Below are 13638 nucleotides of genomic sequence, written 5' to 3' on the forward strand. Positions count from 1 at the left end.
AGGTCGTATGGCCTTCGCCTTCAGGGCCCCTACTCTTTGGAATGCCCTACCCCTGGAGATCAGGCTCACTGAGTCTGTCCCGCGGTTTAAATCCCTCCTTAAAACCCATTTTTATAGAATAGCTTTTAATCCCCACTCCTAGTCAATTATACTAGTCTATCTCCACTGTTTCTTTTTTTGCACCGGTATGAAAGTGAATTGTACCTGTGCATTCCTGCATTGTTTTCTGCATTGTTGTCTCCGCCAGGCCAAAAGGCATGGCGAGAGAGTATGTTTTACCCCCTGTCCGTCCGTACGTCCGTCCGTCCGTCCGTCCGTTCGTCCGTCCTGTCCGTCCGTTAGCAGCTAATCTCTGGCACCGTTGGCCCGGCCGCTGCGAAACTGTGCATACACACTCCCTGGATGCCAATCCAGAACCTCTGGCCATTTTTCAGATTGGCCTGTTGTAGCGCCACCAATATGTAGGCCGATATGTGCAAAACACATTTATTGATACTACTCCTACCGATTTTGTCCAAACATCACACAAATCGGTACACAGTATCTCTACAGTCATGTGATCAACACGGATTTATCCGATTTCCCATATTCCATCCTGATTGCCTAAGATTGGCTTCCAAAGTTTGCAGGATTGGTCCATTTTGAACAAAATGCCTCAAATCACGAACGCAGCCTTGGCACCCTTTTCACATTGGCCTATTATAGCGCCACCAGGAGGCCACAATAACGTACCTGACCTGGCGGAGACCTGTGCTCCGAGGAGCACTTTTTCTAGTTTTTAATCCTTTTTTTTTGTTACTGTTTTCTTTTCTTGTTTTCCTTGTGAAGCCCTTTGTAACACAGTTTTGAGAGGTGCTATATAAATAAAGTTTTATTATTATTATTATTATATAACAATCTTTAAATCTAAATAAAAAAACAATTTTGTCAAAATTGATGCATCTATTGTCACTGATACTGTTATTGTGTGTTGCTGTCTTGTCATCACATTTTTTGGTTCAAATTGTGGAGTTTATGAGTTTGATAAGTTAAGCACTTTGTAACGTTGTTTAAAAAGGTGCTATATAAATAAAGTTTATCATTATTATTATATTATGAGTAAGTCATGATTCATTCTGGTGCAGGGGTTTCATTGTCATTATTGTCATTATTGTCATTATTGTCATTATATTGTCATTTTCTTCTCACTGGAAATAATGATATGAGATTGACTGGATTTTTGATTGATTGATTGAATATGTTATTAACAGTTTGCAAAAAGTACAGAGATACAGTTTTACAATAATGTTAAAAGGATAACACAAAACGCCCTCAGGGCTTGTTTCCATTGTGGTCCTATAGGGAACTTCTGTAGTACTACCACTCTATTGCAGTGTCTGCTGATGAAGGACAGATTTGGGCTAAATTGTAACCTTGCATCACCAGGCTTTCGCAAAATTATGATGTTTTCAGTATAGTAAATGTTTCCTTTAACCACATAAACCCTTATTCTGGTCATGTCATGATAGGCGAACCCTCGCAGAAAATACCCGATCTACAAGCTTGTAAAGTAAGCAAAAATAAACGAATAGCTGACAGCATATTTTTTGCAGCAGTACGATAAAACTGTATAGGCATATTGCATGGTAGGTAATTCAGATGAATGTTCTTGGTACATTTACTCTGTACTATAATCTGTATTTAGGTTCATTTACTCATTGATACATTTATCAATTTATCATAGAGCTTGTACTCTTCTTGGAATATATCTTTGTTTCTATCCCACCTGGAATTCAGAGCACCCTAAAATGGTCACTTTAATAACCAATTTTGCACCCATAATTGACTTGTTTATATCTTGTATATATTTTATTAACTCTACTTGCATACTTTTTTAGTTGATTGTTTTTTTTCTTCATCTTGCTTGTTTTATTATTATTTTATGTTATGCAGTCCATGATTTGCAGAAAACCTTTGCTTTCTTTTCACTCAAAGCAATGGTTTTAGGACAGTTCTTGTTCAGATTATAATTTCATAATTTCCTTTGCGGTGACATTAATTTTAATTTAGTGTCTTCATCTTCATCAATGAATGATAGCTGTGAGAAACGACAAAAACGGTTGTTTTCAACATCCTTTCCAAGAAACCATCGCGTGGTTGTACTTTGCAAATTTTAACATGGCGTTTCCACCTTTCATGTGGTTATTATCTGATCTTCTCTCATGGCAAAACAATGAAATCTGCATATTTCCACCACAGACGTCACATATCTTTCCTTTGTTTTCTCGATGAGAAGCAAAAACATTAAGTATAGCCATAAATGTATGGAACCCAACATTACTAATATGAACTACTCCCCATACATTAACTTCAGGTTTAGAAAAAAGTGATTCTAAAAAATCTCTAACAGAGCTTCTTGGCTGAAAGATGGTGCTTTACAATGCTGCTAAAGAATGATTTGTCAGAATTGTAAGGGAACAATGGAATTATTTGTCAAATTAATAATGATATGAATGACAGCCAAAGCTCAACTGAGAGTGAAGTCTGTTCTGTGAAAGGGTATGACGCAAAGACCATTATTCAAATGTGTGGTGTGTGTCTGTTTGTGTCTGTGTGTGCATGTGTGTCTGTGCGTGCGTGCGTGCGTGCGTGCGTGCGTAAATCCATGATCACCATTGTTCGTCAACATGTAATGTAAGCGCCAAGATGAGGTTGATTTTGAGGTTCTTCCTTGGCCTACTGGGAGTGTGCGTGGAAAGTTTCACAACAACCAGTCCAGTGGTGCCGGAGATCGACACGCATAACCTCCACCTCCTGTGGCCGTTCGGGCCTGGCCGAGATAATCAGCCTTGAGAGATGAGAGGAGTCAATGATCACCATCTGTTTATTGCTTCTGATGTGGCATATAGAGGAGACAGCCACTGATCTTAACGCACAAGTTGCACAACTCTTTCCAACGTCCCCTCTCAAGGGCAGTTGGTTGTGTCTATAGCCCGGCATCACCAGACTCATTTCACTGCAATGATTTTGAGCAGATCCGTCTGGTATCCAAGCGCTGTGTCTCCATACCACACAGAAGACAGGACACACTCCTCAGTAGCTCTGTAAAAGTGCAGCATAACCTCCCCATTCAAGAAGTAAAGCATCTGGTGGGCCTTGTGAATGTGAGCTGGTGCTGATCGCCCACTTTGAAGCGTAGGCTCACCACTTAACCCATTAAAACCCGGGAAAGCATCTGTGTCATTTTAGATTTTAGCGTTGGCTGTTCAAAAATAGCAGCTGTACAAGCTCACAGCGAGCTTGTACAGCTGCTATTTTGGATTTTTTTTTTGTAAAATCTTGAAAGAACTACTGGTTTAGAAGGCATTTGTAGAATCGTCCTCAGGTCTTAAAGGAGTGCTAAACCCAAAATATTACTTATTGTCTATCAATTACACACCCCAAGAAGCCTTGAATTCATGGAGATTGCTTTTTTGTATCATTCCGAAGCCAATAATCTGATGACCGGCAGAGTCTCCTACTGAGTGTCCTCCTGACTGACCCGGTCATCGAATTATTGGCTTAGGAATGTGACAAAAACAAAAGAATCTCCATGAATTCACGGCTTCATGGGGTGTGTAATTGATATAAAATAAGTCATTTTTGGGGTGAACTACTCCTTGAACCCATACTTTACGTCGTGTAGTGAACTTGTCGATCTGCTATTTTCGCCGATGGGTGAAATGGAAGGACAACTGCCTCGCCCCTCTGGAAGTCAACTATCATTTGTTTTGTCCCAGCAGTATTTCAAACCAGGTTGTTTGCCCTACACCACTCCACTAGGGCCCCACCTCACCCCCTGGCCCCTATGGGCTGATTCATCATCGTTCCTTATCATACCTCTGTTACCACTGTTGTGTCATCTATGTATTTGAAAATCTGCACATAATTCAGAATGGGATACACACTCATTGGTATATTACTGTAATGAATGATGAGTTGTGCAGAAATGACAGAACACAGGCCACAGTGTTGAGAGTCATAGACCTCGAGAACATCATATTACTTAACCACCTGCTTCACAGAAGAAGACAGAAAATCGAAAAAAACAATTTGCATAGAAACAGATTCATTCCCAGCACCTGCAGGTTTATCAAATAGTTAAGGGGCACGATGCTGTATACGCTGAACTGAAATCAATAAACACAACCCTAACATAAGTGGCACTGGCAGGGGTCTCCAGATGCTACAGATGTGTAGGCACAGAAACTCAGTATCCTCCACAGATCTGTTAGCACAGCATCCAACTGAAACATGTCCATCTCAACTGTGGATACATGTTTAAAGACCAGTAAAGTTTCTCGAAAACCGGCTTCAGGACAACAGACGTCAGAGCAACAGGCCTTTAATCAGACTTCTTGTGTACAGGCATGACAACAGCAGATGTAAAACATGTAGAGACTTTTTATATCCTAAGAGACCAGTTATACATTTCAATAAAACAGAGGCAAGATGTTTGGTGCAGTATACTTAAAGTGAATGCAAACACATTCTCTGACCCTGCTGCCTTCCTGCCATTTGGTTTGCAGAGTGGGACTGAAATTGTCTTCGCCAGGCCAAAGGCGTGGCAGAGACTATGTTTTGCACTCTGTCCGTCCGTCCGTCCGTCCGTCCGTCCGCCCATCCGGCCTGTTATAGCGCCACCAGGAAGCCATTTTTTTCTTACGGTGCGTTTTAACAGTGGGCGATACTGGGCGACATCGTCCAAAAAGATAAAGAAAATCCATCTTTCATCGCCCCCCCCGCCCACTTCGCCCGATCGCCGGCTCTCATAGACTTTCATTATCTTTTGGGCGATGTTGCCGGCATCGCCCGAGAGTTGCCCGCTGTTAAAACGCACTGTGACAGATTTTGTCCAAACATTACGCAAATTGGTACATAGTATCTCTATAGTCATTAAACCCACAGAGTTTGCAGTCCGTTTTGAACAAAATGCCTCAAATCATGGACACAGCGTGCGATTTCCGTGAAACTTTGCACGCACATTGTTAGTAGGCCGAGGAAGAAGTGCCACACAAAATGTTTCTAATCTGCCTCATGGTGGCGCTATAACAGGCCGATTCCCGTTTTTACCTATAACTGGACCGATCGGCGTGAAACTTTTTTACACATTATCTCTTTAGTCATGTGACCTACACGCATCTGTCCAATTTTTCATAATCTATCCTGATTGGCTAAGATGGACATGTAAAGTTTGGTTTGCAGGAGTGGCTTGTTTTGAACGAAATGCCTCAAATCATAAACGCAGCGTCCGATTGCCGTGAAACTTTGCAAGCACATTCCCACTATTTTCACATTGCCCTATTAGAGCGCCACCACGAGGCCGATTTTTGCAAAACACATGTTTTTTTATTTTGCTCCTACAGATTTTATCCAAACATCACACACATTGGTACACATTGTCTCTATGGTCATGTGATCAAGACAAATCTGTCCGATTTTTCCTTTGCCATCCTGATTGGGGAATTCCGAACATCGCTGGCCCACGATAACCTACCTGACCTGGCGGAGACCTGTGCTCCGAGGAGCACAGGTTAAAACACGTCTGCGGTTGATTTTTAAGATTTTAAAGTTTTTAAATGCTGGAGACAACAACTTGATTGTAGTGGGAGCAGTGAAGGAGTTACATCGTCATCATCGCGGTGTGGGAACAAAGATGAGAACAAAGATGATGACTCAGATAAGTTAGCATATGCACACCTACGATTCAAATGTATTGAATCACACGTCACACTTCTCTTCACACTTTGGTTTCTTGGCAGGATTTCCCACTTGCACCTGACACTTCATACAAACCACACTATGCTTCTGTTCAAACGTGGTTTACCCTGCGCCTTCGTGTGCATTTTCTACTTTTCTCAACTTATAGATGTTTTGGAAGCTCAAGTCAAATGCCCTCCAGGTAAAGAATTTGTTTATTTCTCATATATTGTATATTGTTAAAACTGGACCAGTTAACCACTTCAATCATTGAACTTCAAACAGCAAAAAATTGCATATCTACAAGCTTACAGTGTGTCACATTGCAACATGTTGTGAACTTGTTGTTGTGAACTTGTAGATCTGTATTCTTTTGCCGAATATTCGCAGAATATTCACATATTTTCACAGAAATGTTATTTGAATGTTCAATATTTTCACAGAATGTTCACTTATTTTTATGGCATGCCCAGAATATTGATGCTAGGGTTCATGTGGTTAAAATTCTTGCTCTTCAAACGTTGATGCTTTCCCTGTGAGACATAAAGGTAAGATAAGATTAAAGTAACATGTTTCCATTGACTCTGTTAATAAATTCAAGGTAAGAGGGTAAATGGAGGAGGATGTGAAAACTGCCCTAAAGACCAGTTCCATCCTGGAGACAATATATCTCAACAATGCAAACGTTGCACAAAGTGCCAAATGGGTAGGTTTTATAGCATCAAACACTCAATACGACTATTACTTGACATTACATTACTATTATGAATTACGGAATATAATAATAATAAATTGTACTTCTAGCTATGTAGGTGTGAACTATTAAACAGATATTACATTGCCATTTAAGTTATACTTTCAGTTTCACAAATATTGAAATCATATTATGATAATGTTTTCTATCTAAGCAGCTCAAATTTAAAACGTATGTTTTGTTTCTCTACTCAGGGAGTGAAGTTGCATCAGACTGCTCGAAAAAAGAAGATACAAAATGCCGGTGTCGTTCAGGATACAATCCCAGGTTCCCTGATTCTACTGTCTGCAAATGTGACCCTGGCTCTGGACTGAAAACAAAAGGTACAGAGATGGATCACACCCTTTGATTAAGATATCAATGAGATTTGTTTAAATAATTTTAGGGAAATAAAGCTGAATTACTTAATCGTTTCATTTCTTATTTCAGGGAAATCCATTGAGACCAAGGTCTCTTTTTTCAATGGTACCCTTACAGAAGGAACATTTACATCAATAGGATTTTACCGTACACACTGAGAGACACACAATTCATAATACAGAAAGAATATACAGTATATACATTCGTTAAGACAATTGTGTACGCCAGGCAGGTGCATATGGCAGCATTGAATCTGCTAATAATCTTAGTATCAAAGGGAACAAATGAATCCAGTGACAAACTGTCCTGACATTGTTCCATACAGTATATAAGGTGCACACGTGCTGAAGGCCATATTTCCCAGCTTTATGATACTACATGTCATTATTTTTGTATTCATTTATTTTCCAGGAGAGCTACCTGAATGCCATCAATGTGAAGATGGATATTTCTCCAAAGCCGACAACACATACTGTGTTAAATGGAGAGAGTACGTCGCATTGCTTTCGCTGCTCTGCATTCATTAATAATTAGAAATATACAGTACACATTGGATACAAAATAGCATTAGCATATTGAACACATCATTTCTGAAGACATGTTATCCTGTTAACATCGTTTCACTTATTTTCCTTTGGCCTAGATGTAACAGAAGTGGTGTCAAGTTTACTGGAAACAAGACAGCCGATGCCATATGTAATGATGAGGGTGAACAACAACCTCAAGTCATTACAGCGCAGCCCACCTCAAGAAATGATACACCCCGCAGCGCGCCCCAGACCCACAGTCCAGATGTGCCTAAGCATAGGACCACTGTTACACCCCTAGGGAAGCCTGCTGGGACCCTCCAAATGCCCGACATCGGTAAATGTTCCAAGCTTTCTCCTACTGCATGATACAAACATTTATTCTAGGTCTTATAATAGACCCTTGCACAGTGGTGTAAAGTAACTAAGTACATTTACTCAAGTACTGTACTTAAGTACAATTTTGAGGTACTTTTACTTAACTGTGGTATTTCCAATGGTCTATACTTTTACTTCTTACTCCACTACATTTCAGAGGCAAATATTGTACTTTTACTACACTACAGTTTAAAAAAAAATGTAGTTACTAGTTACTTTGCAGATATAAATTATTACATTATAAAACATATATTAACCACTTTAGCCCTATTTTATACCTAGGCTGTTTGATATAGGCTAGGCTATTTTGATATAGACCCAATAGTTTTGTACTTTTACTCAAGTACATTTTTAATTCCGAACTTTTACTTGTAACAGAGTACTTGTACATTGCAGTATTGATACTTTTACTTAAGTAAAACATTTGAGTGCTTTTCCCACCACTGCCCTTGAATTACATTAACCATGTGAACCATAGCATTCTGGGGCAAACAAATGGCAAAGAAATAGCAAATCTACAACCTCACAACGTGTCCCATTGTGAGCTTGTAGATCAGCTATTTTCGCACAAGAGATCATAGATGCAAAAAAGGAGGGGGCTCTAGTCTAGACCCACATGGAGAGGACTCTGGTCAGTGAAGTATATAGGCTTTAAATGGGTAATAACTCCCTGTTATTTCTTCACTGCAGCTTTAATGCTTCTTGGTTTTGGATTCATCACACTGCTGGTAGTGACTATATTGAGCTGTAAGATGTTTATCAAGCCCTGCATGAAAACCTACAAGCAGCCAATGGCAAATGGTATGTAACACTCATTATTATAGTTGAAGTGATACACACCACTCATATTCTTTGAGTTAATTCAGTGGTTCTCAAACTTTTTGTTTCAAGGGACCCCCCGTAACTGTGATTTGTACACTCTCAGAGTACAGAGCTGTACGGGGGGGGGGGGGGGGGGTCCCTGGACCCAACTTTGAGAACCGCTGAGCTCATTTCTGAAAGTCTTAACTTTGTAACTGTCTATTTTCAGCAAAACCAGGTTCTTTGTGTCGGAGCCCAGTTGAGGAAAGTGGTGACAAGGAAAGTGATGACAACAGTGACTCCACTCTGATCAAACTGGACGTGTGATACTGCGCTGTGTCAAATGACACAATAGGCTCTATGCAGCCCTTTTGGAGAGAAATTGGGCCTCTTCTTACTCCCTCACAGGTGTTACCAATGGTACTAATGAAGCCTCTGTTCCATTCTGGTTAAACAGAGTCAGGGTGCTGATATTGTGCATTTTGGCTCACTGGAAACGCTCTGCTACACCAGTGGGTCTCAAAGTGTGGTCCAGGGACACTCATGGCTCCTTGAGGGGGTTCCAAAAGGCCCCTTAAAAGGTACGTAACTCTGAGAGGGGTCCTTGAAATCAAAAGGTTTGAGAACCACTGTATCATTGGTAAAACCTGTGAAGGAAGTAAGGAAGAGGCCCAATTTCTTTCCAGCTGTGCATAGTGACTTCCAAGGTCTGTGATCTATTGGTTGAAACTGAAAACACATTGAAACACTGACAAGTGTTTGTAAACAGTAGCTCATATGAGGTAAAACAGATTATCTTTTGATTATCTTCAGTTGTAATTCAATATTTTGTGAATGATATGTTAACGGTGTTCATAGTTTTATACCACCATTTCTAGGTATCTAATGTAATTTAAACTTGAAAATGTATGTGAATTTATTCTTGTCATCTTCTTTGATGCATAATGCATCGATGTTTAACAATATGTTTTGTATGCCTATCCTACTTATTATCCACATTGGATTATTATTACATACTTTGGAAAAGGTATCCATGAAAATCTGCCTTTAAATGCATAACATAAATTCACAAAAAACATTGTCAACCAATTATCTTAATGCATACAATATATTGTCGGGCAGAATCCTTTAATATCCTTATTTCATCTTTTTTTAAATGATAAATTAATGCCCTATTTTATACTTTGGCATATGACTGTGTTGCGCAAAAGTAGTCACAATAGCGATCTACAAGCTCACGACATCTTGCATTGCAGATGCAAGTAGATCTGACTAAATAATAACTACGGATCTATTGGAACACAAATTTCCTTAAAAGTGACGTAAGTAAAGTTTAAACCACCCGTCAGCAACGATATGAAATGTACATTATGTAGATACTTTTGTTTCACACGTTGTAATGAAGATGTATGGGCATGAGACAAACCCCTGAGACATTGTATATTCCAATAACATCAGAAACACTGAGTCATAATATTACCAATCATTGTAAAACTTTGTATCAAGACCGAAGGTTTTGTTGTGTCACTTTGCCAAAGCTGTGCCTATCAGGGCAGAGCAGATGCAATAACAAGTGTCAGTCTTGTCTTGTCTTGTCTGTCTGTCTGTCTGTCTGTCTTTTTTTTGTCTGTGACAGTAGTAACTATATATTTCACTTATTAAGCCGTACATAGAGGAAATTGTTGATCTACAAGCTCACAACGTGTTGTATCGCGATGCATGGTGAGCTTGTAGGCCTGCTATTTTTTAGCTCAATATGCACATGGGTCATATATGTACAATGACCCTGACAGACCATATGGCGTGGGTGTAGCATTTGAGTGCTTTTCTAGTGCTTTTCTGAAAGTGAGCTTATTTTCCAGTAAAATGTTTCCATTCCTCTGTTTTTCTTATGTTTTATTTGATCAAGTTCCACTGTTTTTCTCATCTTAAAGCTGTTGATAGCAAGAGATGGTTTCCGAGGGTAGGTAGGGTGGAAGGTTCTTATTTGCTTAAATCATGCTCTTTTTCCTCCACATTTATACCTCACAGATACTCTCATTTCTCACTCTCATCATTCTCATTTCAAGCCCTGGAAACTTACTGCAAATGCAAATGTGAAAGATGTCATTGTTTCATTCCTTGTGTTACATTTTCCCCAGTACGAATCATCCTTACTGTCAGACAAACAATGAAAACAAGTCTTCAATGTTTTCCTTTTATTGTTTGTATTTTTTTCATATGCTGTAAAAAAACAAAACAACCAACTTCAGCAAAGAATTATAGTTCTTACACTAGTATCCGTTTTTTGCTCTGCTAAAGATTCTGTTCTTTAATGGGACTTCCAGTGACGCAATGAAATAGATGAAACCACTAACATACTGTAGGCTATAGTATACAGACCACAAACGTGCAGATTTCAAAACTGTGAATCTATTCTTTAAGTAAGTTGCGGCACTGTGTACTGTGTGAATGCAAGTTAGTAATCCAGGAACTCAAACCATGGCTTCAAAGAAATACTGTTTTCTGTGGTTTCATACTTTATAGACATGACCACAATGATGCACAAGTGTTTTGCTGATGTGACATAGGCTACAATTGTGAAGGATATATTTGTATACATTTATATTTCAGTAAATACTTTGTATTACATCCTTAAAAAAAACATGTATTATTGTCATTATGTATGTTTTATTCGTTTATATTGTGAAGCATGAAGGTCTGAAGGCCACTATATGCCTGCTCAGTATTATTATATAATATACCGTATATATTCTTAGTTTTTCATGTCTTAGTTTTTCTTTCCTTTTTTTATTGCTATATTGTCGTTGTTGTAGCAGCACAGTATGTTGTGGACCGCACAAAACTGTATTTCGCTTCTTGTACCTGTATGAATAGTGACAAATAAAAACGTTTTTATTCTGGTAAAACATTGTCACATTACAAATCATTACATTATATATCCTACTCCGTATAGATTTGAGCCAGGTATTCAAGTACTTGCTGACATGTACTATAAAAAACAGCATGTATTTTACACCTACAGTAACCTACACATGTACAGTACATCCTGAAGTTCCTTATTTTTAAGCAACGAACTTGGTCACCAGTTTTAACCTTAGCCTACAGTGTTTTGCTGTATTGGAACTTACAACAGGCAAGTCACATTGGCTTACTAAAGGTTAAACCACAACACGTGACAGCACAAGTGAAATGTAACCCAATGTACCTAAACCTAAGCTGTGGGTGTTTCAAACTGAACAACCACGGAAATACGTACGTGCACTATGGAGGGAAATTCTGTATTCTGCAGTGGTTGCTATGGCTAAGAAAAGCCCCACTTACTTTCCATAAATACTACTGTAGAACTGACAAGAGAGTGCAATTGTAGGCTAATCATGGCAGGAGTGAGTGACCAGAGCCACTGAGAGAAAGCCAATGACAATGGCTCTGGGAGTGACGCATCATGCACTATAGTGCCTTGTTGGTGCAGAAGTGTGAGTGTAGGTGGGGGATTAGTTTAGCAGTTGTAGCCAGATGACGTAATATGGTGGGTTTGTCCACATGAGTGTCATACCCGAGAGAGACAGTTTCAGAAACCTTTTCATGACACTGACATATTAACTGGCTTCTGGGGGGTGTTTCATGTTAGTGTTCACTCAAATGACGCAACTGTAGAGATAATGAATTATAGAATAGTGTCCTCACCTCTTTATTATTTCTTATAAAGAAATGACATGTTATTATCTAGGCTATTGGTTGTTATTATTTATTTTATTGTTATTGTACTGTTTCGCTCTCTTAAAAAAGTACTCAACCCCAGTACTTGAATAAAAGTACAGATACTAATGTTCCCATTTGCTCCACTACAAGTAAAAGTAGAGGTACATTATATATATATATTTATATATATATATATATATATATATATTTTTTTTTTAACAAAGACAAACAACATCGCTTACAAGGTTCTATAAATTAATTGTGAAAACATTACAGCAATGATGCATTGATGTGTGTATATATATATATATATATATATATATATATATATATATATATATATATATATATATATAATATATATATATATATATATATATATATATATATATATATATATATATATATACATCAATGCATCATTGCTGTAATGTTTTCACAATGAATTTATAGAACCTTGTAAGCGATGTTGTTTGTCTTTGTTAAACACGGCAATCATTTGAAAAATGTATTTACAAAATTGTTTTTTTTATGTCTGTGTGCTTTTTTCATAAAATGGGCTTCAGATAAGGCCATGGGTGTTCTTGGAGGTTTGTCAGCCTGATTCAGCTCGTTCTTCTCAAGTTTTGTTTCGAGTTGAAACAAGAAAAAAGTAGTGAATTTTTTTTTTTTTTACAACTGTACTGTACTGTATCACTCTGGTGTACTCTGGACTCTACATAAAACAATCCACGTCAATGCCGTATCAATGAGCCTATACATTTATACAGTATCTTATCTGATATGCACCACTCCACACATTGCATTATGTTATGGACTCAAACAAACAGGAGAAGGCTGCACACCAGTATTGATGAGGTGCTGCTGACCTTGGTAAATACTTCTAAAAGTGAAGAAAAGGCTGCACACTAATGCTGCGTTCACACGGGCAGATACAAAGATACATGCTACCATTCATTTTCAATGGAAGCCAGCGACAGGAAGATACAAAGATACATCCGACGTTTGTAGCTGCTACAAAAGATACAGAGCGACAGAGCGACAAATATGCTGTGTGTCTTTGCATCTTTATCTGCCCGTGTGAACGCAGAATCATAGCCATGCTGTAGGATAATTTATTAAATGAATACCAACGTTTCGATCTGGAAAGGTGTTCCTCAGTGATTGATTCAATTCCTGTTCCACTGTTACATTATAAACACTAGACCATACCCGTCGGTGGATATGACCACCCGGTTATGTGTTGTGCACAGACCCATAGCTCGGGGGGGGGGGGCGTAACCATGGCGGCATTATTTTACATAAAACCGCTAATAAACAGCTGACATTTGGAGAAAGTGAAAAACGGGCGTCTGTGTTCCGTGCACATGGTAATGGTCAATGGCTGTGTGCAAAGAT

At 38.7% G+C, this 13638-nt stretch overlaps 1 protein-coding gene across 1 annotated transcript; it reads left to right on the forward strand.

Moving 5' to 3' along the window:
* The first annotated feature begins 5854 nt into the window (after nt 1-5854).
* Nucleotides 5855-10238, forward strand: LOC311049147 (tumor necrosis factor receptor superfamily member 4). Its single transcript, XM_084062626.1, has 7 exons — nt 5855-5920; nt 6320-6424; nt 6667-6795; nt 7244-7322; nt 7476-7696; nt 8428-8538; nt 8768-10238. Exons 2-7 carry the CDS (start codon nt 6421-6423, stop codon nt 8863-8865), a joined length of 642 nt encoding a protein of 213 aa, XP_083918752.1. The 5' UTR covers nt 5855-5920; nt 6320-6420; the 3' UTR covers nt 8866-10238.
* Nucleotides 10239-13638: the final 3400 nt, after the last annotated feature.

The sequence above is a fragment of the Gymnoscopelus microlampas genome, assembly GCF_963454915.1.
Source record: "Gymnoscopelus microlampas genome assembly, chromosome: 7".
Lineage (NCBI taxonomy): Eukaryota > Metazoa > Chordata > Actinopteri > Myctophiformes > Myctophidae > Gymnoscopelus > Gymnoscopelus microlampas.

Excerpts from the sequence above, each read along its gene's own strand:
- LOC311049147 (XM_084062626.1), top strand. Across the intron at positions 7,323-7,475 it reads TACTGTGTTAAATGGAGAGA|ATGTAACAGAAGTGGTGTCA; the intron begins GTACGTCGCATT and ends CCTTTGGCCTAG. Across the intron at positions 8,539-8,767 it reads CAAGCAGCCAATGGCAAATG|CAAAACCAGGTTCTTTGTGT; the intron begins GTATGTAACACT and ends GTCTATTTTCAG.